This window comes from Ptychodera flava, chromosome 6, assembly GCF_041260155.1.
Source record: "Ptychodera flava strain L36383 chromosome 6, AS_Pfla_20210202, whole genome shotgun sequence".
Taxonomy (NCBI): Eukaryota; Metazoa; Hemichordata; class Enteropneusta; family Ptychoderidae; genus Ptychodera; species Ptychodera flava.
The window spans coordinates 14,049,892-14,075,971 of NC_091933.1; the positions used below are offsets into that span (position 1 = coordinate 14,049,892).

General features: G+C 38.5%; 2 protein-coding genes across 3 annotated transcripts in view; both read right to left on the bottom strand.

Moving 5' to 3' along the window:
* Window positions 1-7,807, bottom strand: part of LOC139134907 (striatin-interacting protein 1 homolog) — a 32,062-nt gene extending 24,255 nt beyond the window's left edge. For both annotated transcript variants that reach the window (XM_070701999.1, XM_070701998.1), the window contains exons 1-6: window positions 7,722-7,807; window positions 2,649-2,718; window positions 2,057-2,131; window positions 1,535-1,666; window positions 533-653; window positions 2-70 (exon numbers count right to left, since the gene is read on the bottom strand). In XM_070701999.1, coding sequence (XP_070558100.1) covers window positions 2-70; window positions 533-653; window positions 1,535-1,666; window positions 2,057-2,131; window positions 2,649-2,718; window positions 7,722-7,802 — 548 coding nt within the window. In that variant the 5' untranslated portion in view covers window positions 7,803-7,807. The remainder of the gene's footprint in view (window position 1; window positions 71-532; window positions 654-1,534; window positions 1,667-2,056; window positions 2,132-2,648; window positions 2,719-7,721) is intronic.
* Window positions 7,808-16,221: 8,414 nt separating this feature from the next.
* LOC139134204 (uncharacterized) lies at window positions 16,222-19,737 on the bottom strand. The gene is made up of 3 exons (XM_070701117.1): window positions 19,461-19,737; window positions 18,423-18,589; window positions 16,222-17,165 (listed from the first exon to the last, which is right to left on the bottom strand). Exons 1-3 carry the CDS (start codon window positions 19,735-19,737, stop codon window positions 16,452-16,454), a joined length of 1,158 nt encoding a protein of 385 aa, XP_070557218.1. The 3' UTR covers window positions 16,222-16,451.
* Window positions 19,738-26,080: the final 6,343 nt, after the last annotated feature.

Here is a 26,080-nt window from a genome sequence, read left to right on the forward strand (position 1 = left end):
CCTGAGATCAGTGCTGTCTACAATTGATACAGCTGGTTTTCTCATAGCAGATGAGGCAGCATTGTTATTACTATCAAGAAAACAAAACATTTCAAAAATGAAACTATTACAAAATACGTAGCAGAGAACACATCACAAGGCTCTGTACAACATATCATATGAACAGGTTCATCAAAGCCTGCCTGCACTAAATGGGAATGAACAACGAGTATGTTTTGTAAATAGTTCAAAAGCTATGATTTACTGAACCATGGTGCTATCTTAGCATGTTCGCATTCAATACCTGTCAAACTTATATTGTTTTTCAACTAGCTAAATGCTGGACAGTAAAAAAATTGACAGGGACTGCTCTTGCAGCTAATGTAGGATAGGAAATCCAAACCTTTGTATTTCTGTAAGACATGAAAAGGCATGTTACCCCTAAAAACAATGTTGTTTGGAAGGCAAAGAAGGAAATATGAAAGCGGCATACAGCTACCAGCAGTAGTATGTATTGGATCAAAGGACACAGATAAAATGTAGTAAGACTTACTCAGCTTCCATCATGAGAAGTTCAACAAATGCAGCAAAGGCACCACATTCATAGAGAAGGAAAGCATTACATCTTGCCCACTTCACCTGTTCAACTTCACTTGAACACTCACCAAATACACCTGGTGTCATGAAACATAAAGAGTGATACAATGTCAGTCGATAGAGACTAGTGGACCGACTGATCATGATGAATTACACTTGACCCTGACTGAAGTACTTGATTCAGGAGAAGGTTTGAACAGCAAGTTATCGTCAGATTTTGTGCCTGTGTATATCAGCATTATCATGAGTTCTAAATACATCACTTGAAGAAAATTCAGGGGTTAAATTCTATTTCCTCTCTAACGAACAATTGGATGTAAACATAGGTAGTCTATCGAAGAAAGACTGATTGCGCTGAGATCTGCAGATCAGAAAGTGAGATACTGTAACGAAGATTACATCTACGACTCTCTTCTTCAACAGTATCTCATGCACTGCTGCTGAACACAGTGAGTATTGCAATCCTATGTTTTGTGCATGCCCATTGACAGAGATACTTGTTAACCATAGACAAACACTCAGAGGTTCTTATAGAATTCTGTTGTTTCATTTACAAAGCTATATATTGAAAAGGTTTCTAAATTCAGTAGAGGTACCCATCACTGTGCAAGACTTTGACCATATATTCTACCATTTTATACAGATTGGTGTGTAATTGTCAACTTCTTCCAAAACAACACTATTGTGATGCATGTGATGAATATCATGAACAGATACATAAAACGTTTGGTGATTTGTGTTCATTCTGACACCAGCAAATATTTCAATGCCTGGATGCTGATGCTGTGAGCTTACTTTTCAACCATGTCCTTCCTTGCTTTCATGTTTTGATCATATTTTTACAGACACACAAAATCAAGTTTTGTCTTGTGTGTTAAATATATACGGTGCAGTTGTGTAATTATGGTATTATTAGTTGAAATATAAGACATAGGCGCTAATTTGTCAAGGCAAATACCTTGTGCAAGATATAGAATAGATCTTGCCGTTTTCATTCTTTGTTCCCTCTTAGCAACATCTAATCCATTTAGAAGATGAGCTATGTACATTCGTCTTGTCTTGTAGTCAATCTTGGTCCATTTTTCTTGAGCTGAAATGATACAAGAAAGTAACTACAGCATTGCATCTTGTTCATTCAGTGGACTTTCTGTGTGTACAACAATCTAAAAGAGCAATTATCACGGTACTTTTGTTTTCAAGTAAAAACTTTTGAGATCAAAAGCATCAGAGTGAAGACTGGACACAATATTCTCTCTATTGATTTTCCCACCACTGCATTTCATATGGTCAGACAAACTGAAAAACATGAAGAAAAACAGAATGCCAGGGACAAATATTTCCGGTAACACTGCCAAGAAACGCTGATGACAGGAATTGCTGTTCTTGGTTTGAGCCCACACTGGTGCAACAAATGCTGGTTACTGTACAAACTATTCCTTGTTATAGATATTGCACTTGACAAAACCACATCATAACTCACCCTTTGAGTGAAAATCTTCCTCAAAGAATTTTTGACCCGAAGGAAATTCTACTTCTTCAGTGTAGCTGTACAGTTCTGTAACGAAAGCAAAAGTACTAACATTTTCAATGTTATAAAGTCATCTATATACTGACATTTTCAATATTTCAAAACCAACTTCCACAGTCCAACTCAGTCCAGAGTCCTCTCAGTGTTTGAAGAATGTTGTATCAAAGAAACAGGGAATCAAATCGGGCTGTTTCAGTGTTTGCACATTACATCATTGTTCTCTCATTAATATACATAAAAAATTATTTTTTGCAAATTTAGATAACGTTTTTTGGAAATAATGCATGCAAGAATGACAAAAACACACCGCTTATAGGCGATTGCCAATATTATGATGAACACTACAAAAGGACAACTACAGCTCACACTATCGACAACAAGCTACCACAACAGGCACGCATGCAAACTGTTTGTCCGAATATCTAGCAGTAGTGTCCAATATCAAATGCATGGGAAATAAGTGACACACCTGCCACTGGAAACAGCCCTGTTGAAAATGCTATAATTGGAATGCCTGATGATTGACTATTCCTGAAAAGATTACCTGCTATTTCTGCAACATATTTGTCTGAATCATCATAATCAAAATCTAAATCTGGCATTTCACTTTGAGTCTGTGGAGGAAAAAAACAGTAAATGGTGTTTACACATCGCTGATTGATTTCACAGTGCCAGTAGTGATGTGGGAATAAAAAGACAGTTCAAATGACCATGGTACGAATTAAGTGTTTTTGTATGACACACACACATACATGTATACAATCAAGCCTGTCTTAGTGGTCACCCATACAGAGCAGTCACCTCTTAATAGTGGCTGACCGGTCACATTGTGTCAGTCCCCGTAACGTTTTACATATTAAAGACCCTCTACAGAACAGCCACCTCTCTTTAGTCTTATGTGGTCAGTGGCCACACAAAATCATTGCTCCAATTTGGTACAAAACCTGCGTGTGATGGTCAGCATATCTCACTCTGAAGGACCTCTGTCAAAAGTGCTCAGACTTAAGGCAAGAAATCAGTTTTTTTGACCAATTTTACATCTGCATTACAATTTATTAAGAAAGTAAATGAATGTATCATGATGATTTGTGATATTGAATTTTAGTCACCACAGTTAGCACACCACTGACACCGAAAGTAATGCCACACCCACTCTCTATAAAAAGCAAACCTCCATATAGTGGCCTCTCTTTTGAGTAGGTTCCCTGTGTGACCACTATACACAGATTTGCCTCTATACAGGAAACAAGAAAACTTTTTATGTCTTTTTACATTCTTTTCAAGTGCAAGCAGTTACAATTCATTTATTTTTATACCATTTTTATGATGCTCTTCTGTCAAAGAAAAGTCAAGCTGGTCAGCTGTCAGTCAAGCCATGCTTGAAGACAGTAATATTTATCCATTTATGGGGATCAATTATGCTACAAGCAATTGAAAGGAGGGTCAATACCAAATATTACCTAAGACGAGTGCTATTTAGGTAAACAATTCAGAAATCAGTATGACTAAATGCAGTAAATATGTAGCATTTCACATCAACACGCCCCGCCCAGTGTGATGCGCTTATTTGGAACTCTACAGGGCTATCGGCATTGTAGCACTACTGGTGAGCAAGGGCACAAAAACCAAAACTAACCGACCGCCTCAACGTAGCGCTACAATTTTGCGGATAGACTGAAGATAACTGCACATAAAGAAATTTCATTTGAATTGTTAGTAACCAAAGGAATCCTCTCATACCATCAAAATCCCGATCAGAGCCCCCTAAGAAAACCGTTTTAGTTTGCAACCAAAGGTGTGTCCACTAATCTTCAGTCATCCCAACATTTGATGAATATAAAGGGGGGGGGAGGTTGGCATTTAGAGAATTGACAGTGGGCGTTGTCGTTTATCACGGAACGAAAAGTTGGTCAGTTAATGTTTCACATTGCTTGCTGAAAGTGAAAGGGGCATTTCTGCAACTTCAGTGTTGAACTTGTAGTCATATTGGGGAACCGTGATTTGGGTGACATCTATAATTTAGGACTGCGTTCACAGAAAAACGGTTGGGGGGGGGGGGGGGGTGGAGGAATTCAGGGGGGATTCAAAAATTTTGGGGTAGTGGAGGGGGACTTGAAAATTTTGCTCTACCTGTAGGGGGGGGGACTTGAAAATTTTTGGGTCCCTTTTGAGTTTTACATTTTCCAATTCCAAGTTTTTGTAGGTAATTCAATGAAAAATGAATACCATTTTTTATGTCATCAAAATGTTGTAATGTTAGTAATAATTTAACAAAATCTAGAACCATTTTGTCACATTTCATGACTTTTATCTCGAAAAAATCTAAACGTGTGATTTGTCGTAAAAAACAAACTTGAGCCTCGTAACAGGGCAGAAGCTGCAACTGTTAATGATTTCTGCAATATTTCTATGCAATATAACAACTACAGTTTCTTGCTATCTCCCTACAGCATGCTCAAACACACAATATTTAGTTTGTCGACAAAGCCTGTATATATAAATATAAATATGTATTTGGTGATAATTTAATTGGAGTCCAGACTGACAGTCAGTTGTCAGTGATACAAATGCATGGTACACATACATAGGCTGTGATAGCAAGCTGAATACTGGACAATTCAACATGCTGTAAGGAGTAGAACAAGAACGCAGTTGTAAAACTGAACAAAAATATTGCCAAAATTATCAAAGTTAATACAGCTACTGCCTACGGGTAGTGTCACTATCAGATACTACCCTGCTACTGCAGTGTCACTGTCACTGCATACCTGAACAGTGACAGAGACAGCTCTGACTCTGATGTATATGGTAGTTGAAGAACTGTTTTGGTCAAATGACACTCATGACAGTGAAACTCACTTGTACACAAGATCAGGCCAGAGAGCAACACATAGAAGAAAACATAGAAATGTTTGAATTCTGGCATATGAGAATAATCAAATATTAAAGAAAAAAGATGGCCAAAATATTTGCCAGACATCAGGACTGGTAACTTTCAAAGCTTGCCTGTCCTGCCAGAAAGTTGCCAGTCCTGAATTTTTGACAAATCCATTCATTCAAAATACACAAAACCATTATGTACTTCAAACTGTAAACAACTTTATTTTCAACATGAGTATTAACTGTGATCTTACAAAAAAACTGTTCTGAATTCCACTGTTTGAAATGAATTCTAATCCGGACTTGAATACAAAACTTCTACAATAACAATGCTGATAACACTCTGATTAATTAATTAGTTAATTCAAACACACTTTGCCCATATCGCTCAAACAGTTAAAAGGTTTCACGATAGCGGTTTTAACAACGGGGAAACATTTTTTTTTTTTTTTTTTTTTGGATGTCTCCATTCTGTGCCACTTTATCGTATAAAACCAAGATGCAATCTGTCATTAAATGGGTACTACAATCAACCAAACTGAAAAGATTGCTGAGCAATACAGAAAACATCATCTGGCAAAGAAAATCAAAAACTGAGAGAGCTGCCATATAAGTAATCAAAGTAGGCGGCATGAATTAAATAAACCAATACTCTCCTCAGACAAAACCGATTTCAAAGGCCGTTTACAGCAAATATTGTTAACGAAACCATGAAACCTGGGAATGGCTAAACACAGAGAAACAAGATTTATTTCTCGAAGCAGCCCTTCACAACATGCTTTTCAAACACCGGAAAGCAGGCACCAATATCGACCCGAAATCTATTACAAAGTCCACGAAAAATTGACACAAAACTAAAGTTCGGATAATCGATTTAAATGCCTAAAACAAACTAATCGTTGACAGATTAGTACATTTACTGTTAACATAACGAGCACTAGCAACGCTCAAAATATGCCCGAAAACAAAAATCCTTATAAGCGTCCAGAAACTCTGGTCGAGGCAGTGTCATGTTAATCATAATATGACACCACACACAGGATCGCTCACTATAGAGTCAGTCAATAGTGGCTAACTCTCTCAATAAAGAATCTGGCTTCTCCTCCTTGAGGACGAAGATGACTTCATCACACAACCGTTAAGACGAATCACTCAATCAACAAACCGGTTTACCGGGGACCCAAATCACATGACTAGGGTCAAAGCACTATGGATTCACCGGTGTCTCGCCATGTATTCCACACAAAATAAATGCAATGATCCTTTTATTCACCATATCGTAATACTAAACAATCTTAGTAGAGCCGATGTGTGGAGTTGCCCTCATTTTCCTTTATATCCTTTATATCTTTCCTTTATATCTTCATATTTATAGCACTGGCTGATATCGCGCAAATCTCGCTTTGTGTGAGATTTACTAGTAGGCCTATGAGCGACTTCCTGTTTACCCGTGTTTACATGTCTCGCTTGCATTGCGTTCCGGCGTCACACAGTTGCACAGTTTAAGTAGCATATTAAAGCGCGTCGAAGTCGGACGTATTGGTATACTACATTTCGTTTATTTTACACAACATCTAGAAGCAGCTGATCGATGAGATTACTGGGTATGCCGTATGGGCTACTATCGAGAGCCCGACACACGGACGTGGAAGTACAATTTTCCTCCCGTCCAACTGAAAAGTTACCCTGTCTCGGACGGGAGGACAGGCGGTAGTTTCCAACGCTGGTCACCATGCTTGATTTTCTAAATTTTCACACTCTTATTATAAAATAATACAGAAGTAAAACTTTGAATAGTAAAGACTAAAAGAAAAAATATGTGACCAAATGGAATTATTTATTTTTTAACCAAATTTGCAATTATCACACCCAAAATTTCAGAGATTAAATTTTAACCTTCCGGTATTGTCAATTTTGAGTAGCATCTAATTCATATAGGTCTTGTAGTTTTGAAACAATTTTTTGGTAGGTCACTGTGCAATACGGCAATTAGCCAGAATTCACAATTTTCCTACTCTCTCATGATTGCATTTTGTGTGCTCTTCAACAGGAGCAATTGACCTGGCCAGAGTTGGATTAACTCAAGTTGGCTTTTAGACCAATAAATCTAAAAAATTCACTGATGCATTTAAAGAACTTGCCTTAGGAATATGACTTTACAAAGTGCTAATACAGGTAGTGTTGAACACCTGTGAGCAGAACGGCGCAATACATGTTTATTTTTTCTGCGCTCACATCCTTTACAAATATGCTGGCCTGTGATAGTTGGAGGGGGGACTTGAAAAATTTTGACCATATAGAGGGGGGGGGGCATTTGAAAATGTTTTAGGGTACTCAGGGGGGGGATCTGAAAACAATCGAGATTCCTCCAGCCCCCCCTCCTCCCCTAATCGTTATTTGTGAACGCAGCCTAGCAGACCCACACTGCAAGCACTGTGAAAAGGAATCGGACTGAATCGATAGAGACTGGCCAAAGTCGTAGAATGAAACCCGCTAGGCCGATGGCCGAGTACGCACAAACTCACTAGATGCTCGGCGTTTGGTTTCTTTGTAGAGGTTTCAGCGTCTACACAAGGCCAAGTTTCTTCACAGCAAGATGTAAATAATATTCGGTGAGTTGTGAATATGACATGTCCATGACATTTTGATGAAATGACAAGATACAGGCGACTCTTTGATCCAAAAATGCTTCAGCATCGCACTGTCTCATTTCTCTTGTTACAATAATTGCACTTACATCTGAATCTCTTCGCTGTCTCCGCAGCAATTCTCTTAATTTCGGCAATCCCCTCTTTCCTGTTCCTCCACCACCCTCCATTTTGAATTTTTAATAATTTTCCCACATTGCATAGCGAAGCTCGCTTGAATGATTCATGTGATTAGTAACAGATGGAACTTTAATAGCCTTTATTTAAATCAGGTCGATCAGTCTATTCTCCTTCACACCATTTTTAACACAACACTTTTAACCATGCTGATATATATGACCTGCGACTGGCTCAGTAATCGTAGCTTAATTTATATTAGCGACATTCTGTGTCAAAGGCCAAAGGTGGCAGGATATCGAAGTACGCGAAACTGGACTACGCCCTCAACGAGAACGAACGGATCTTTGTGTACGATGCTGAAGTTGGACTCAGTTTCGGATTCGGTTTCGGATTCGGTTTCGGATTCGGTTTCGGATTCGAATAACTGAGAATAGTTTTATATTTCCAGCTTAAGTTATTATTTTTTCGAAGGATATGTTAACTACTGATGCACAAGGAGATATTTTAACTAGATCACCTTACTGCACATGTAGCATGTATTTCATGACATTATTGTTGCGCACATAATCATAATTTATACAGTTTAAAAAACAAAATACTTTTGGCAGTAGAGCAAGAAACTATAGTGCATGAATACACCAGACAAAACTGCTGAAAAACTAGTCAAAAGTTACAACTTATGAGCAATAATGGGCATTATGCAGTTTAGACTATTCAATGCAATCTTTATTATACAACCTATTAACTGATAGTTTAGTCCTGCAGTTTAGTATTGTACATTCAAAATGAAATCTATGTAGAACAACATCAACCAAAACATCAAAGTAATACAACACATTAGCATTACACCACGTGACACACATTGTGACATATAAAGAAATTAAAGTATAAATTGTTTTTGTAAACGTTTTCCTTGCTCGACACTTCCTTTCGACTTCGAATTGAAGTGCTTTGGAGTTTTCTGTAATTTCTATTTTTTACCTATTTTAATTGTGAACATGCACAGAATTTATGCTTTAAAATATATACTACATTTGCCAGCAGGTAATCCAGTAAAAACTTGTTCTCGACAACACGTATTTATCTTTGCATACGAAAGTACTGCGGACTATTTTATTTTCACTGGAATTTATTTTAACTGAAAACAGATTTCTTGTGTCTTATTTTCACTTCTTCTAGTCTGATTGGATTTTATTATAGCTGAAAAGAGTCTAGCGAAAGTAACGAAAATAAATTCCAAGTGAAAATAAAGGATTCCACAGTATAATTAAATTGGCTGAAAATACAAAATTTCTTTCAGTCACTCGAATCCGAAACCGAATCCGAAACTGAATCCGAAACCGAATCCGAAACCGAGTCTAACTTCAGCATCGTTCTTTGTGTACCGTTCTTTGTGTGAGTGGTTCGCGTGAGTGACTATGAGGATATAGACTACAGGGGCGGCAGACTAGGGCCGCGTTCAAAAAAAAATGGTGAGGGGGGGGGGGATGGCTGGACGAAATCACGATTGAAATCTTATTTTTTTTCAGATCCCCTCAATACCCTCAAAAATTTTCAAGTCCCCCCAAATTACCATTAAGCTTATAGCCGCATATTTTTAGGAATGCACGCAGAGTAAAAAAAAAAACATGTAAGGGAGCGTTCAGTTATTATGGCCGGGGGTGGGCCGGCAAAATCCGGGGGGGGGGGGGGTCACCTCAAATTGAAAACTGCAAAGGGGGGGGGGCATGTATTTTTCAAAAAGCTCAGAGGGGGTCACTTAATTTTCATAAGTATCCGTCCCGTCAAAAGCAGTTTCAGTGTCAGAAATATTCTGGGAGATAAAAATGATCCGTTGCATGACTTCATTCTCTGAAGTTATTCACCTGTAAATCTGGACAAAAGTATAATTATCTGTCACATGAACATCTTGACTGATAACTCTGAGGCTTGTCTTATTGTAGATCAAGCTCAATGCACTGAGGGCGATGAACAATTCCTATTACTTACATATTAGAGATATAGCAAGTTTTGTCAGGGAATTATTTAACAGTTACCTGTACTAAGACTACTAGTACCTTGCTGCGAAAACGAGCCCTGCCACTCCTTGACGTGTTCTGTGACCAACCTACCGAGTGGCAGAGGCTACGGATTCGCAGCAAACTAGTACCATGAAAAGTTAAATAATACTTTTAGGTGAAATTCCAATATCATAATTGTTGTCCACATCTGAACTTTTAAATACCCTATTTGAATCAAGTACATTTGTATCAATTATCAAAACACTATAAAAGCACAAATTAGGCCTAATTAGTTTAGCATTGTAAAAAAAAATTTCGTAGTTTTCTCATAGACTTCAATGTATAGTGTTATAGTGAATCAACATTTCGGTGAAATTCCAAAATCCAATTTCTTGCACACATATCAACCTTTAAAGTGGCACTCACACTTGGTAACAATTTAAAACACATTTTTTAATGCCAACGGTCGATATTTGACGTGGCGACTGCGCGCGGATCGCGAGATATCGATAAAAACATGTCTTCAAAAAAGTAAAAGTTTGAATTCCGGTGGCCCACCTAAATTCAGCTTCCGAACATCGAACGTTCGGCACTGGGGCCATTGTCAACTAAGCTATGGAGTACGAGTCTACGCTGACGCTGCTGTACGCCACAGTACCACTGGCGTCGGTGATCGGTCATGGCCTGTGGGAGAAAGCTGAGTCTTACTGACTTGGCGTATAAACGAAAAACATTTTTTGCTGATTCCACCAGAATTGGCAAAGGTGACTAGCACAGTTACATGCGGTTGATACATAGCGGCCGCCGCGTGATATGCATAGACGCATGCCACGCGCGCATACCACGCGCGCGGCGTACTGTGTGGCAGACGACAAAATGTAGTCAAACTTATGTTTATGTGGTATTGGTTAAAAATATAATACAACCGATTTAGAATGATGAAAACGACAAAAACTAAGGAGAAGTTTTTTAAAAACTTACCTGAGGTAAAGGCATAATGCTGTATATAAAGTCTTTGCAGTGGGAACGAAATTAATTGCGTCGTTCGAACTTATTGTAGACTCCCTAGAATATCGTCAATCAGCACAACAACAAACCTTCGGGGATTTCGAGTCAAAATTAGAACGATCGTTATCAATCAATGTTTATTTCATAACATCAGGCCACAGGCCCATAGTGAAAAAGAAAATACATCAGTTTTCGCTTACAGAGAGAGAGTCTGCTTTTTTTTCATAGCAAAAAAATAAATGATGCTAAACTATTAAGTTGTGTTACATTACTTGTACTCAAGAGTGACGTAAAATTGTCAAATGAAGGGTTAATACAAAACCAGTGTGGCAACATTTCTTTTCGGAGGTCTTTATAAATTGGACATATACAAAGAAAATGATATTCATCCTCAACGCAGAGATTATTAGTTTTCAAACAGAGTTTACAATATCTTTCATTTACAGGAGTGTTTTCATGGCGTCCTTTCTCGATTTCAAGAACATGTGATGAACATCGGAATCTTGAAAGCGCAAATCTAAATTTAGAAATGTGTACACTGCTCAAATATTTCTCTGGTTCAAGTATTGTCTTAAAGGTGCAGTAACTACGTAACCTAGGAGACGATTCTACATCCTGGTGCCAGTTTTGCCCAGCACAATCTTTCAGTCTCTGGGTAAATTCAGATAAAAACAAGTTAATTGAACCCACACCTTGATTTAGCCATACATGGCCAAATCCAAAGCGATAAAGTAAGGTTTTGACATTATAGACCCAATTAATAGATTTTATCGCTCGTAGAACGATCGTAAAAACTTCGGGATGTGAAAAATACGCTCGGGAAATGACATGTTTTTATCGATATCTCGCGATCCGCGCGCAGTCGCCTCGTCAAATATCGACCGGTGCATTAAAAAAATGTGTTTTAAAAATGTTACCAAGTGAGAGTGCCTCTTTAACCATCCTAGACTAACTAAGTACTTTAAAATGAATTATCAAATGTCTATAAATACACAGATTTTGATAGTTTTGTACTGGGAAAAAATATTCATTTTCCTCATAGACTCCCATGTACAGTGAATCTACATTTTGGTATAATTCCAAAATCCAATTTCTGGCGAACACATCCATTTGTTACCACCCTAATCTAATCAAGTACATTGATATCAATAATCGAGAGTACATAAATACATGGGTTTACCTATTTTTGTATTGGAAAAAAATTATTCATACTTTCCTCATAGACTCCCATGTATAGTGGATGAACATTTTCAGTGAAGTTCCATAATCAGATTTCTTGTACACATAATATGCACCTTTAACCATCATATTCTAATCAAGTAAAATTATGTTAATTATTGAACATCTGTATATGCACAAGTATACCAAGTTTTTCATTGGAAAAAAAATTATTCACAATTTTATCATTGACTCCCATGTATAGTGGATGAACATTTTTGGTGAAATTCTAAGGTCAAACTTTTTGTCCACATGCCAGTTGTAACAACCCTATTTCATTTAAGTACATTTATGTAAATTATCAAATATCTATAAATGCACAGATATGGTTTTGCATTGAAAAAGTATTACATAGATTCTCAAACATGTATGAGAAAATATATGTATACCATGTATGGTGAATCAACATTATCAATCAGCTGATTTTCAAGTAAATCCAAATATCAAAATTTTGTACACACACGCTTGCGCAAAAATATTGCGATCCACCAGTAATTTCTGTCAACCCCTTTGAGGGGTAATTTCAAAATTATAGCAAGTCAGAAGGGGAAATCTGAGCATTAACACCTTTTGAGTTTTGTAAGGAAGGTCATTTGAAAAAATCATAGACAGTGAGGGGGAAGATGAAAAAATCTAAGCTGTTTTTTTGGGATTCTAATGCTCCATACCTCCGAAGTGTTTGTGTGTGCAGCTTTACTCAAGCAATGTGGGGGGGGGGGGGGTGTCATGAAATTTTTGTCATCTTGAAAGGGGGGGTCATCAATTTTTTGGTTACAATGGGTAGGGGCGGTTCACTTATTTTGACTGATGCGCAGGAAGAATTTGCCGGCCCACCCCCGGCCATAATAACTGAACGCTCCTAATGTGTCGTTCTGCACGCAAACTGTTCAACACTATCTCTTATCAGCAGGTTGTAGAGCCATATACCTAGGGCAAGTTCTTAAATTGATTCATTTTTAAATGCATCAGTGAACTTTTTGGATTTCTCAGTCTGAGCCGACTTGGGTTTATCCAACTTTGGCCTGTTCAATGGCACCAGCTGAAAAGCACACAAAATGACAAATCATGAGACAGTATGAAAATTGTGTATTCCTAGCTACGTTTAACCAAATTGTGAAAAATGAGCACAGTGACCTACCAATTTTTTTTTTCAAAAGTACAAGACATATACAACTTAGATGCCACTTATAAATGTTTTACAAAATTGACAATACTGGAAGGTTAAAATATTCCATGAAATTAATGTTTTAATCTCAGAAATTTTGGTGTAATAATGGCAAATTTGATAAAAAATAAAAGATTCCATTTAGTCACACATTTTTCCATTTAAATTAGAGTCTTTACTGTTCAAAGTTTTACTTTTGTGTTATTGTACAATGAGATGTGAAAATTTCATTCACTGCATGAACTTGAAATGAATGGTTTTATATATTGATTTTAAGTGATTTTAGAAAAACTGACTTTTCATCGTACATTTGTATAAGATCAATTATGGTGACCCCATCTTTTTTCTCTAATATTTGATTGTTCTCATATGCCAGAATTCAAAAATCCATGGTAACTGTTAGTCCCCTAGTCTTCTATGTGTTGCTCTCTGGCTGGATCTTGTGTACAAGTAGATGTATGTTTCACTGTCAATTGAGTGTCCTATGACCGAAACTCTTCTTAAACTCAGCTGCTTAAACTACATCAGAGTCAGAGCTACATGTATCACTGTCACTGCCAGTATGTAGTAGCAGGGCAGTAGTTGTATTAACTTTTTATTTTGACAATATTTTTGTTCAGTTTATACAATTGTGTTCTTGTTCTATTCCCTACAGAATGTTGAGCTATCCAGTATTCAGCTTGCCAACACAGCCTACGTGTACCGTGCATTTGCATCATTCAATTATCACCAATATTTAGACAAACGGGCTTTGTTGACAAATTGAATATTGTGTTTTTCAGCATGCTGTAGAGAGACACCAAGAAACTGTGTTTGATACATTGCATAGAAATATTGAAAAATTATCAACAGTTGTAGCTCCTGCCCCATTACAAGGCCAACTTGTACGAAAATTTAATGGCATTCATACATTTTTAGATTTTTTCGAGATTAAAGACATAAAATATGACAAAACGGTTCTAGATTTTGTTTAATTATTACTAACATTAGAACCATTGGACGACATCAAAATGTTGGGAGTCAAAATATTTTCAGGTCCCCCCCTATAGGCAGAGCAAAACTTTCAAGTCCCCCCCTCGACTACCCCAAAATTTTTCGAATCCCCCTGATTCCTCCAGCCGCCCCCCCCCCCCACCACTTTTTTTGAACGCGGCCTAGGTACCACAGGTGCATGAAATTGCCGATGAGGTGTCTCTACGCCGAACACTCCACGTGCCTGTAGACTGGCACATGTTTAAGCAATTGAAAAATGATCACAATGTTCTTTGGGCTTTCGGTTCTACCTCCTCTAGGTATAACCATTTTTTATCGGATATGTTTAGGCCTATCAGACCTTCTACATTCCAAGTACATTCCAAGTCAAGTTTCGTCACCTTGCAGAGACTACAATCTCTTCACAGTAAAGATATACAATTGAGAGGTTCCACACAACTGAGATCACAGGGGACTCTGGCTCTTTGTTCGTTTGTTTGCGTGTGTATTTCTTTATTTGTTACAAAATGATTTGTTCAATACACGCAATTAGGGATCAATTTCTGTTCATGTTCATTTGTCAATAAATAGCTGGGTTTTTTTGGTCTATTTGCATATTTACATGTAACAAATAGTGCTTCACAAAATTTCTAATATGATCACACATATTAAGCGCAATACTCTGGTCGCGGCATACATAACAACAAGAAAATACTTTTTCAAAATGACAATCAGCGGTAGAGACATCATTGGGTCAAGCAAGTATTAACAAGACGTTTTCGGATTTTAAAAAAAATGTAGAAAATTGATAGTCAGCAACCAACACAACGACCGTAATATGATTTGCCGCTTGATATAGGGTATCGAAATGTAGGACAAAGGTAGCTATCATGCCTGGGTTATAATGAGAGAAAAGCAAGGCAGGCTTGAGGACATAGTGCCGACATTTCACACCAAGAGAGAGTATAAATCCACTAGTAAAGAGTACATATTTTGTCAAGGAAATTTGATTGGAGGGATATGCTGTTTGAATACGTATACTGCTGTGCAGCAATTCGTCATTTCCAAGAAATCAGTCCGTCTTGAATATGTAGTAAAGAGTTTTCTGTACGTCGTTTTACAGTTTGTGCGGTGGGAACATATTCATAGATATGCAGGCCTGTGTTCTCACAAGTCAAGTGTATATGGAGGTAACGGGAGAGCCTTGCTTATTACCTACATGTCAATGTATATACTTTAGAAATTTGGGAAATGGTGGGATCGAACACTCCTATCACCTGAATTTGCAGCAAACTTTCGCCATCTTGTCACCAGAAATTCGCAATATTTTCATCGTTCCCCTCGGGAATTACACAATTATGAGAAGTCGGCAATTTCGTTCTCTTACAAGAAGGAAAATAAAAATCATTCAAAGAGTTTCATTTTATAGGTTTTTATTGAACATAAATTCGGGCGCACATTTAAAGAATTCAAAACGTCAACAAACACACAAAATTACACTCTTTGTTTTTTTTTATCGTGATATACCACGTATGTGTTATTACTTAAGCATCGAAAAAAATAAATAGTTGAATATAGAAACAACACTTTACATATAAATGTCTATTCAAATAATGATTTGCAATGAAGTACAAGCTGTATCTGTGTGACTCTGCACATTGCACAAGCAGGAAGTCACAAATTTCACTGTTTGGGAAAAAACTTTTTGTCTTCTACTTTACGTCAATCAAATATTCATTTTCCAATTGAACTTCGAGCAGAGAAAATATAGAACACTGAAAATAAACAAGTATCTACAAAGAGTCCAATGTTTATCATCTCAAAAATGTCTATCAATACTTTTCACAATGGAACTGTTTGATACAGACCAGCACGTTTTTGTTCGTTAAAATCCTTGGGTTCATATTATTTTCCGTTTAAAGCCATTGAGGAGCACTTTTAACGATGTGGGGATTGTTAATTAGCACATGAGCGAGGAGAAGTCGACACCTCAAGGAGGAATGCTTCCCAACAATCGAAGTAGTGTGAAACACCCATTCATAGAATTTCTCACTTTTGCGATGACGTGATTCGACACCTGGCGTCACGGGTTTGTAAAAGCCATCCAATCACTAAAATTTCAAAAACGTTAATTTATGGCAAATGTTCTGTACCAACGACGCTTGCTCGTGCAACAAGTCTTTGACGACGAATTTCTGACAAATCAAAACTCTTAATTACCAACAAATTGGTCGTAATGTTAACTGGTCTATGGATTAGTTTGTGCATGGAGGTAGAAAGAAAGACTACCTCCATGGTTTGAGAGTCGTAAAAGTGAATTGGTCCGATGTTCAAAGTTATTGATAAAATGGCAATGCTGCAGGGTAATTTTGCTGTCCATATAATGAGTTAACTGGAATCGACGTCATAGGAACATAGCCACCATCATGAGCGCTATTCCTCGCGTCTGGTGTGTTCATCACTCTATAAGGGTAAGGTCTGTAATAACCAGGGGCATACACGGAATTAAATTTTGAATAGAGAATGTTGCCATTCTCCTCCCGTGTCGTCTTTGGCTCGATGTCGTCTGCCTCCCCACTAGATGAAAGATCAAGGGCCTTGTTACTGTTGTTTCTTTGGTCCCCCTTCTTTTTCTTTGGACTTGGAACGTCGTTCTCCTTTGCGGGCAAATCGCGTTTCTTCGCGAAGCTGAGGTCCAGGGGCTTGTCGGGGGAGAGTGGAATGGGCTTCTCAGTGGCCGTGGAAATTGGTGAGTGGTTATGAGCTTGCACGTTGGGATAGTAGTGATAGACGTAAGCTGGGTAGAAGTACGGGTAGTGTTGGTAGTAGCTGTTGACAGCAGCATGCTGGGGCGACGCCTGGCTACCGTACGGCAGAGTGCCACTGCTGTTGTTTGTCGTCGACGGAGATTTCCGGAGGATCGACTCCATGGTGAACGACGACAGGCCGCTTCCTTTCTTCTGTACGGTGTCAGCACAGCGAGCACTGGATCGGCGTTGTCGATTGATGCTGTCACGACGAAATTTTGCACGCCGGTTTTGAAACCACCTCTAAAATCAAAACAGACAAGACTGCAAATTATTAAAACAGCAACCAACACCTGTATGCATTCATCTTCGGGTAGAAAATGGAAAACATAAGGCAGGACCCCTCCTCATTAGTTGTGAACCATAATTTGTTCACTGCCACGACTGTCGTGCCAGGTTGGTGTGAAAATTATAATCGGATGTGCTGTTTTAGTTGTCTAGACGCATTACAAAGACCACCAAGCTTGATGGTAATGAGTGAGAATTATAGAAATACCAAATGTTTGCTTTGTCACCGGATTAAAATCTTTCAATTCTGATCGCTTTTGGTAGGATAATAGCTGTAAAGGAGTCAAGTCATTCTGTCAAATTTCTGGAAGATAATGATGTTCCATGAGTAACACAATGGAGGTACCAGATCGCACCTCCATGGTAACATCGTATGTGAAATTACGGCGACAATCTTGGATGTGAAAAAGGAAACCCGAAACTTTTTTCTTAGGTAGGATATAAAACAATTTTAAGTATGCTATCCTAAAACTAACGCTAAACCTAATTATAACCCTTCCCAAAATTGTATTTGATGTGCTTCTTCTAAGGAAAGTTCGCGATTAAACTGATTTCTAGTGAGGGGGCTTAAAGGAACTTTTGCAAAAAACAAAACAAAACAAAAGAAAAAACTACGAGAATGCTTTACCACGGGAAAATAAATGAGTGATTACGATTCCCGTTGATACTTAAAGTCTACACCTAAATGACATAATCGTTGCGGTTGTGGTCAGTACAGCAACGTACACACATCTATTGATCTAATTTTTTCGTGAATGAGAAAAGAGCGATTACAATATGTGAATACTCTTGCATGTAGTCTTTTTATAGAGACGTGGAGTCAGTCCAACAAAATTAGGTAAACAGGAAACGAAGCAGGCGCAAATTCTGCTTCTGAAAACCAGTTCCTTGTCTCCTAGTAAAAAGATTATGGTTGGTAAGACTCAATCATAGACCCTGGAAAATGACTCAACCACAGTCCCTCCGCACAAGTGTGTAGAAGAACTGTGACCATGGATGTAAAAAAGAAAAAAATAGTTTTACATCCCGTGCAGTGAGTCAACGTATAATTTGCACCCGCTAAGAATCTAGGATGTGACCCAAACCATGGCACGGCTTTTTGGTGGAATTTAAAAAAAATATCTTTTTAGGGGTGCATGCATGGAGGTAAAAATCTTGTTTTTATACCTCCATATATAGTGCGCGTAAGTGGGTTTTAATGATTTCACCTACCGTTACTGTGTCGAAATCTAAATCCAGCGCTTCAGCAATTTTCTGTCTCTGCGCCGGGTCTGGATACTGTTCCTTTTCAAAGACTTGTCCAAGTCCCGTCAGCTGATAAGCGTAGAATGAAGTTCTCCTTGCTCTGCTGGATCTGCTGGACGTTTTCTTTGGGTGGTCTGAAAGAAGGGACATTTGCGAGACTTAAAACTCATAATCTACAGCTTATTATGATGTAAGTGGTTTACCACTTAACACCTTACAGAGACGCCGCACGTGGAACAGCCGGCGATACTACCCGGCTGAGATGGAAACCCTATGTTTGCCCGCAAAGGAAATGTACAATAAGTACTTGTCAGATGGGAAAATATAGATCTTAATTTCAGTAAATGTCAAGATTGTGATGTTGACCAACAGAGAATTTACGTGATTGGCAGGAAATTCAATGACCATTATTGTAGATATACTCTTTGAATGTCCTGAGATCAAGAAGCGGTGTAGTTGGCCTCATCACCTCTCTTAGCGAATACAGAATGGGTGACTACGAATGTCGATTGGCGAATATATATTCTTGTTTTTTTCAAAGATCTATCGGACCACAGTCCCTCCACCACCGGGTGATGGAGGGTCTGTGTTTTGAAACATCGCACATGATTTTTTTCATTTTTAATTTTTGTCATCACCGTCTCCGTGCTTTGAATATAGGGTGCATGGCGTTTACCGCTTTTACGTTTTAGGGGATGTCTAAGGAAACTCATCAATAAAACACATGCCGATGGTATATTTCAATTCATGCACTAACTCCCTGAATCCAAACAAACATGGTTGGGAGTTATGAAAACCAGTCAGTTTGCGCATAGACAGTATCGCTTCTACTGTCTATGATTTGCGAAATAACGAGGCTTATAACGCTTGCACCGAAATAAAGTTAACTGGTAAAGACGGAAAACAGCCTAAAACCCTTTTGGTGATAAACTACCAGCCTGAGTTCCGTCTGAGATCCGAATCCTTGCCCAGAAATGTTGTCGAGTAGTGAAAATGGGTTCTTACCGTCACTTGTTGAGGAATGTAGACTGTCATCTCTGCTACTGTTGTCGAATTCACAGTCGTCGTGATTTCTCGGTGATATGGATTCGGACGATGCGACGGAACTTGGTGTAAGGCAGTCATTAGAACCGCAGCTTGTGGGCGACATGGTTGAAATCGTCGGAGAGGTTGTTGGGGGAACGATAGACATGGCGGGAGGCAGACGTAGCGACAGATACTGCATGAAATGATGTTGCCGCTGAGACGGTCGAAACTCAACTATTCCTAAGTGATAAAACATCCGAGATTTTGAATATGCGTCGTGAACTCCATTTCGCGAGGTGTTAAACGGTGATAATTTATTCGTCTATTTGTGCCAATTATTGAGTGTTTGCCGGGTCGTGCGTACACCTTGTTTGGTCTGTATTCTTTTGTTAACTCCCCAGAAGGTGCTAAAATGAAGATATTCGTCTTGTTGATGGACAGACGTGAAAAGGAATTATTTATTCCAATTAGTTCACTCCTATTAGTCCAAGTATTGACACGCGAAATATTCTTCAATCATGCATGGCGATGCGACTCGACTTGCCAAACAGCAAAATCATTTTAAGTGAAGCAAGGGATATTTGATATCTTCATGAAAAATGTTTATATTCGCGACCTTCCTGTATCTCTGAAACAAAGCAACATGTCTAACATCACCTGTTAATGGTCCAATCACGTTCAAAACAATAGAAATGAGGAAACCACAGCAACTTGGGTAATGATAATGGTATTTGACGAGATTGGTGAGGTAGTCTCGCTTCTACCATGAGGTAGTAGAGAGTCTCTACTACTTCCATGCTTCTGCTATCACGATAGGATTAATCATGTCACTCTCTAACGGGGAAAAAACACGTTTACGATCAGTCAACGAACTCGCAATCTGTCAAGACAAAATCTTAGAGGAAATCGTTAGGGAGGCACGAAATATCAAGTTTGGATAGTCACACAAAACATCACTATTCATTAGAGATTAGTAGGGTCCATCTGTAGAAGAGTGTTTTTATATTCATATATATGAAGACTTTATTTTATATAAGTAGGTGGTAATCAGGAAGTAACGCTGCTGATGAATCAACGACAGGTTTTTCGCGTGGACAGCTACTTAACACACTCTTTGGAGTGTCTATCATTTCTATATGACTCTCTTTCCATCATTCCCTAGTCCGTAGCAACTGTTCGGAAGTAAATGTTCCGTCTTTATGCCAATTCCCTTGTGGTCTCCGAACTTGAAAATTTAAAGAAGAGTCATTTTTGTATATAAACACCGTATTAGCATTTGACCCACCAAGGACCTAGAAACATCCGTTTCCAGCTCCATGGCCCGACCATGAAGATTGTGAGTGAAAATTTGCATGTGCTAACGGTTGTGTGAACTACGTCAAGCTGCTATATTTGCATCTTCTGGTCGTTTTGTTGGTAACGCCAGATGCAGCGATGGGGCTATACACTGACTGCGACGACGCTAGAATTCGTATGAAACGTCCAAATCACGAATCACTTTTCCGTTTGGTAAAAAGGAACTTTGGTTTAGTTCGTTATGAGACAAGTGGGAACACAAAATTCAGGAACAAGTTCCCCTGATTCTGACTGCCAATCTCGGAGAACTGTGTGTGGAGGGACTGTTTCATCGAATGTTTTATCACATTCCAATGTATTTCTCGAACAGACATTTTTTTGTGTCTACAGTAAACGCGTAGCTCTTGCAAGAATCGCCTCAAAGTCGTCAAGCATTGAGCAAAACCGTTTAGAAAAGTACTTTGCATGTACCATGGAGGCAGGAGACAGTCTCGCTTCTATCGCCATGCATACATGTACATCCATGGATGTAGATCCATGTTCTGTAGTTTAGCTATACACATTATACCTTCGCTACAATGTGCCTATTAAACAAAACGTGAAAGTTATTTTGTGCCTGTTAATAAATGCTTAGGTCAAGCTCATGAAAATTTTCGGTGAAAGAAATGGACACAGTCTCATCAGTAGATAATATCAGTAGAGCAAAGTTATACAGCATCCATATTGTTATAAGATGAAGGCCGATGGTTGACTACTGCAGGTATAAATGTACAGCAAATGTGACTGACAGACAGCCATGAAATGAAGAATAGATTCCGCGTACTTCATCGCAAAGAGAATCAATTTGATTGTTACCATATTATTTATAAAATATCTATATGAATGTCACATTGAGAACATCGTTGATATTCGTAATATTGCATTAAAAATTTCCAACTTTCCCAAGTACAATTTTTGTTTGTTTGCCTCAAATTTCACGGAACGTTTCGTGATTGCTGTCGAACAAGCCTTTCAAGCTACAGTATAATGAGGCAGAACTATAACTGTGTTGCTGCGTTTGACCTGGAGAAATTTCTCCAGGGTCTATAGTTGCTGTAAACACGAAACACATTGGATGCCACCCGAAAACGACACTACTCTGAGGACCACACACGACGATAAGGTGTAAAACCGACTAGCTAGTGCACACCAGATAAATAGCTTATTTTCACCAGTATAGTAATCATAATTGTCAATATGCCCGACACGATATGTCTCCGATCTTTGCATCACGTGTGTTCTCTGATTCGCAAATAATAGCACACACCCGCCTACTGGCAAATCCGCGACTGCGGTGTTAATGAAGGTGTTAATTTGAATCTTTTCATCTTGATATCTTCATCCGAGTCTGATGATGAGCATATTGACTGTATTCGTTGTACCACAATTGTGTACGTCTTCGAGTTTCCAGAAATACAGCATATACATTGTAGATAGTCTGTACATAGAAACTACCTCAATAGTAGAAGTTAACAAAACTACTGCGGGTTTCAATTCGACCCCACATTTGTAAACGTGAGACAGAAACATAGTATATACAAAACAAACGATTAGCTTGGGTATCACCACACATTCCAAAGTCACAGACTCATTGATTCGTTACCGTGAACCAGCGTGGGGCAACTCTGTCTGGACCAATAGCTGAACAGTTGATTTCCCGCGATCTACAACGTGGCTTTTTAGTAACAATAGAGAGTTAGAAGGTGTTTGCTGAAGCTAAAACTGTCTCCACACACAGTTTTGGCACCGTATTGAAACCTACTGTAAATCGCCCATGTGAATCCATAAAATGATATGTGATATAGCGTAACAACAAAATCTGTATGAACCACGGTCCCTGGAAGGGACCGTGTATCAACCGTCTGCCATTTCCATCTCGAACTCTCTCGTTCACAATTTCGACAACAAATCTACGAAATGGTTCAAAGGGATACAGTCTTCGCAACTGCGCTCAAAGGTCGCATGGGACCTATACGACCAATGTAAACACTGTTTCCAAGGTACGATGGTGATTGATGAAAGTTAAAACATGTGTGTTATAATCTACAACGTATAGTTTAAATGTTGCAGCTATGATGATGAGGTCATGGATGTAAAAAATAGATTTTTTTACATCCATGATGAGGTGCATCCAGATATCGTGCACGAAATACATTGTTTGTAAACAAGAAACTCTCACAGGCGCAGTTTCAACGGCCGTTTTCCTTATTGGCGGTGCATGAATTGAAGTCATGTCAAACTGAGTCTCCTCGAGGATGGAACATTATAGTTAAATTAAACCATGGAGGTAAAAAGAAAGACCTGCATGATTAAACACAATGTCTATGACAGAATGACGCGAGAGTTTTGATAATAAGAAGGAGAAGAAGCGTTTTAAGAAAAGCTCAAACAAATAAGTTTGATGTAAAATGAACAGCAAAACAGAAGATTAGATTTCCGACATTGTGGTTCAATCATACTGCTCAAGTAAGTTAATGCATGGGTGTTTGTACCCATCAAGCCCAAAAGTAAGAAAATGATCAATTATCTTTAAAAACCACCAGATTTGATTGATATTTGGCCTAATTACTGGAATTATTAAATTCTTTAAAAAAATGTCTGCCTAAATCTTGACGAGTTGAGTCACGTGACCAAATCTGATATTTTCCCGCCAAAATTTACGTCTTTATTAATTTTAATATTCCAACCGTAACCCGTTAAATTTTCTTGATTTTCTTTACACTTTTGGAAACAACATCTATCATATTCTTTCAAAAATACATGGCACTCATGAAACTCTATCTATACTTCTTTCTGATATTCAAAATATTCATGTAAAACGTCAAAAATATTGTATTTTTCGTTTTTTGTGAACAAATGTTATTCAAAATTCAATAATTTTGCCTCTGCCACTAGCTCTAACACAAGTTCCCATCCCATTTTACATTAATTGGTCATAATATTTTAAATATTTTGATGTTTAGCGGTTGGAATATTCAGTTATTTGCAATATACAATTTTCGCGGGAAAATAACAGATTATGGTCACGTGACCTGACTTAGGTAATATATTATGATAAATTTCAACTTAATCAAATGCGAAACATATCTTTGGCAATTTTTACAATTTCCTGACCAGGTCTGATTAAAAAGTATGTTCAAACTGATTTTACATGTATGTAAGCTATGCCCATGCATTAACATACCTGAGTGAGGCATATTACAATGGTTCATCTCTGGCAATGGAAACTCCGAATGCTCGTGGACAGCGTAGGAGTAGAATTATTTGCCAGCGGAGGGGGGACATTTAATAATCGTAGTGGGGGTAGGGACTGGGAAATCTTATTAACGGGCAGGTTGGGAAAGGAGGGACGCACAATATAGAACATATTCAATGGGGAGGGAGCCATCGGGGAGACAATGGGTAGAAGTTGGAAATACAACTTGAAGGTGGGAGGGGAAATTTCATATCAGAGGGAAAAGAACCTGTTTCAAACAGCTTGCACTTTCCCCTCAAGATTTTAACGTTGTTAAAATCTTATGTAAAACTCTCCCGGCTATTCCAGCTCAAACTTATCTATATGATGACGTTCAGCAAATACAATCTCAGATGCTACACGTTCATGCAAGTCGGTTCTAAGGGCGTACGATGGTTATGTATATTGTTGTCATCCCGATCAAAGTGTTTTATATAAAAAGAGTAATACTGAATGAGTAATAACCGGTTTGAACCAGGTCTCTCCCATTTTGTACAATTTATCGCAATTTGTTTGTCGCAGTTGCTCTGGCAATGGAGCGCACAAGCGACAAACCGATGGATAACTTTAAATGTGTTGAGCAACGATTACAATCACTCTACATACCAGAAGGACGATGTTATTTTGCATGTACAGTTGAAGTATAATCGTTGTATATATAGAACAAATTGAGTGGATTCCGAGCCCCTTTAATAGCCTGTGATAGAACATATTTGGATTGCTCGTCTTTGATTAGACTTGGTTCAGGCATGGATGTAAAAAATAGATTTTACATCCACGGTTCAGGTCTATGATTTGTGAGTGTCTGAGTGGGGTGAACGCGATGATTTGTGTTCTGTTTTCATGTGAAACGCGTGAATGGGGCAAACTCACTACTGCGCAGACTCAGTCGCAAGGAAAACCTGACCTGGGCTGCCAAATTCCAAATAGGTTTGTACAAAATAGGAGAGAAACAAGACAAGGTATTACAAATGATTTTATTTTTTAAATTCACCGACTTGAACCAAGTCCAGTCTTTGATTTATGTTTACAGTTTATCAAAGTAATAGACAGTAGAGAAACGTGTTTCTCTACTGAGTCAAAGTCCCACTTTGTCAAATGTTTGCTTAAACCATAGACAAGCTCGCTTCTACTGTCTATGATTAAATATTGGCGACATCATGTCGTTTTTATTGTGTCATTAACACACATCGATATTGCACCTAATATATTATACGGTGTAATCTTAGCCATAGGCCCTCACTGTGCTCTAGCAGACAAAACTGGTCGGAGGGACGTGACTGTGCACCCCCTCGCCCCCTCCCCGCCAACGATAAGCTCCCGGACTTTGTTGCAGAGATCCACATTGTCCAAGTGTCGTTACCATCAGCCCTATCACCGTCCCTGTATCAGTGATAGAGGGGCGGTGGCCCTATGGAACCTTGCAGTATCCCCTACGTCATTACCAGTATGGTTAGTGGCTGGTGTTGGCTTGTTCATTGCATGTCTCTTTGAATAGAAGTTTACGCTTTCTTCAAACTATTTCGTACGAAACAATAAAAGGCAGGGGGGGTCACATTAGCAACTAGTAAACCATAGCACAGTGATCAGTCAGAGGTGTGAATGTGACATCACAGTTTTTCTCCATGTCTGTGGTGACATTGATCTTCGGCCAAGCTGACAATTACCAATTATGTGTCGACTTTTGTTTACCCTAGTGGACTTTGTGCTGTTGGATAAGTTATTTCTTGCCTGACTCGTTTCAGAATCAACGAGCAAGTCTTCTTCTGATGCTGGGGATAAAAGTATACAACGGAGAAAACACCAGCGTCGAACAGAAAATCTCACCGTAAACATCCCTAAACAGATTAAGAAGGAGAGTATCTCAGTAGCAATACCTATAACCAGATAACTGTTGCTAAAAATTTTCACCATTTTCTTACCATGAAACAACGCATCGGGCCAATGCCCGTTAGCCTACAGTATGTTAAAATACCCAGTATAATCCCTGCAAGTACATCGCATAGTACTGCAATATTTTGTCGACACA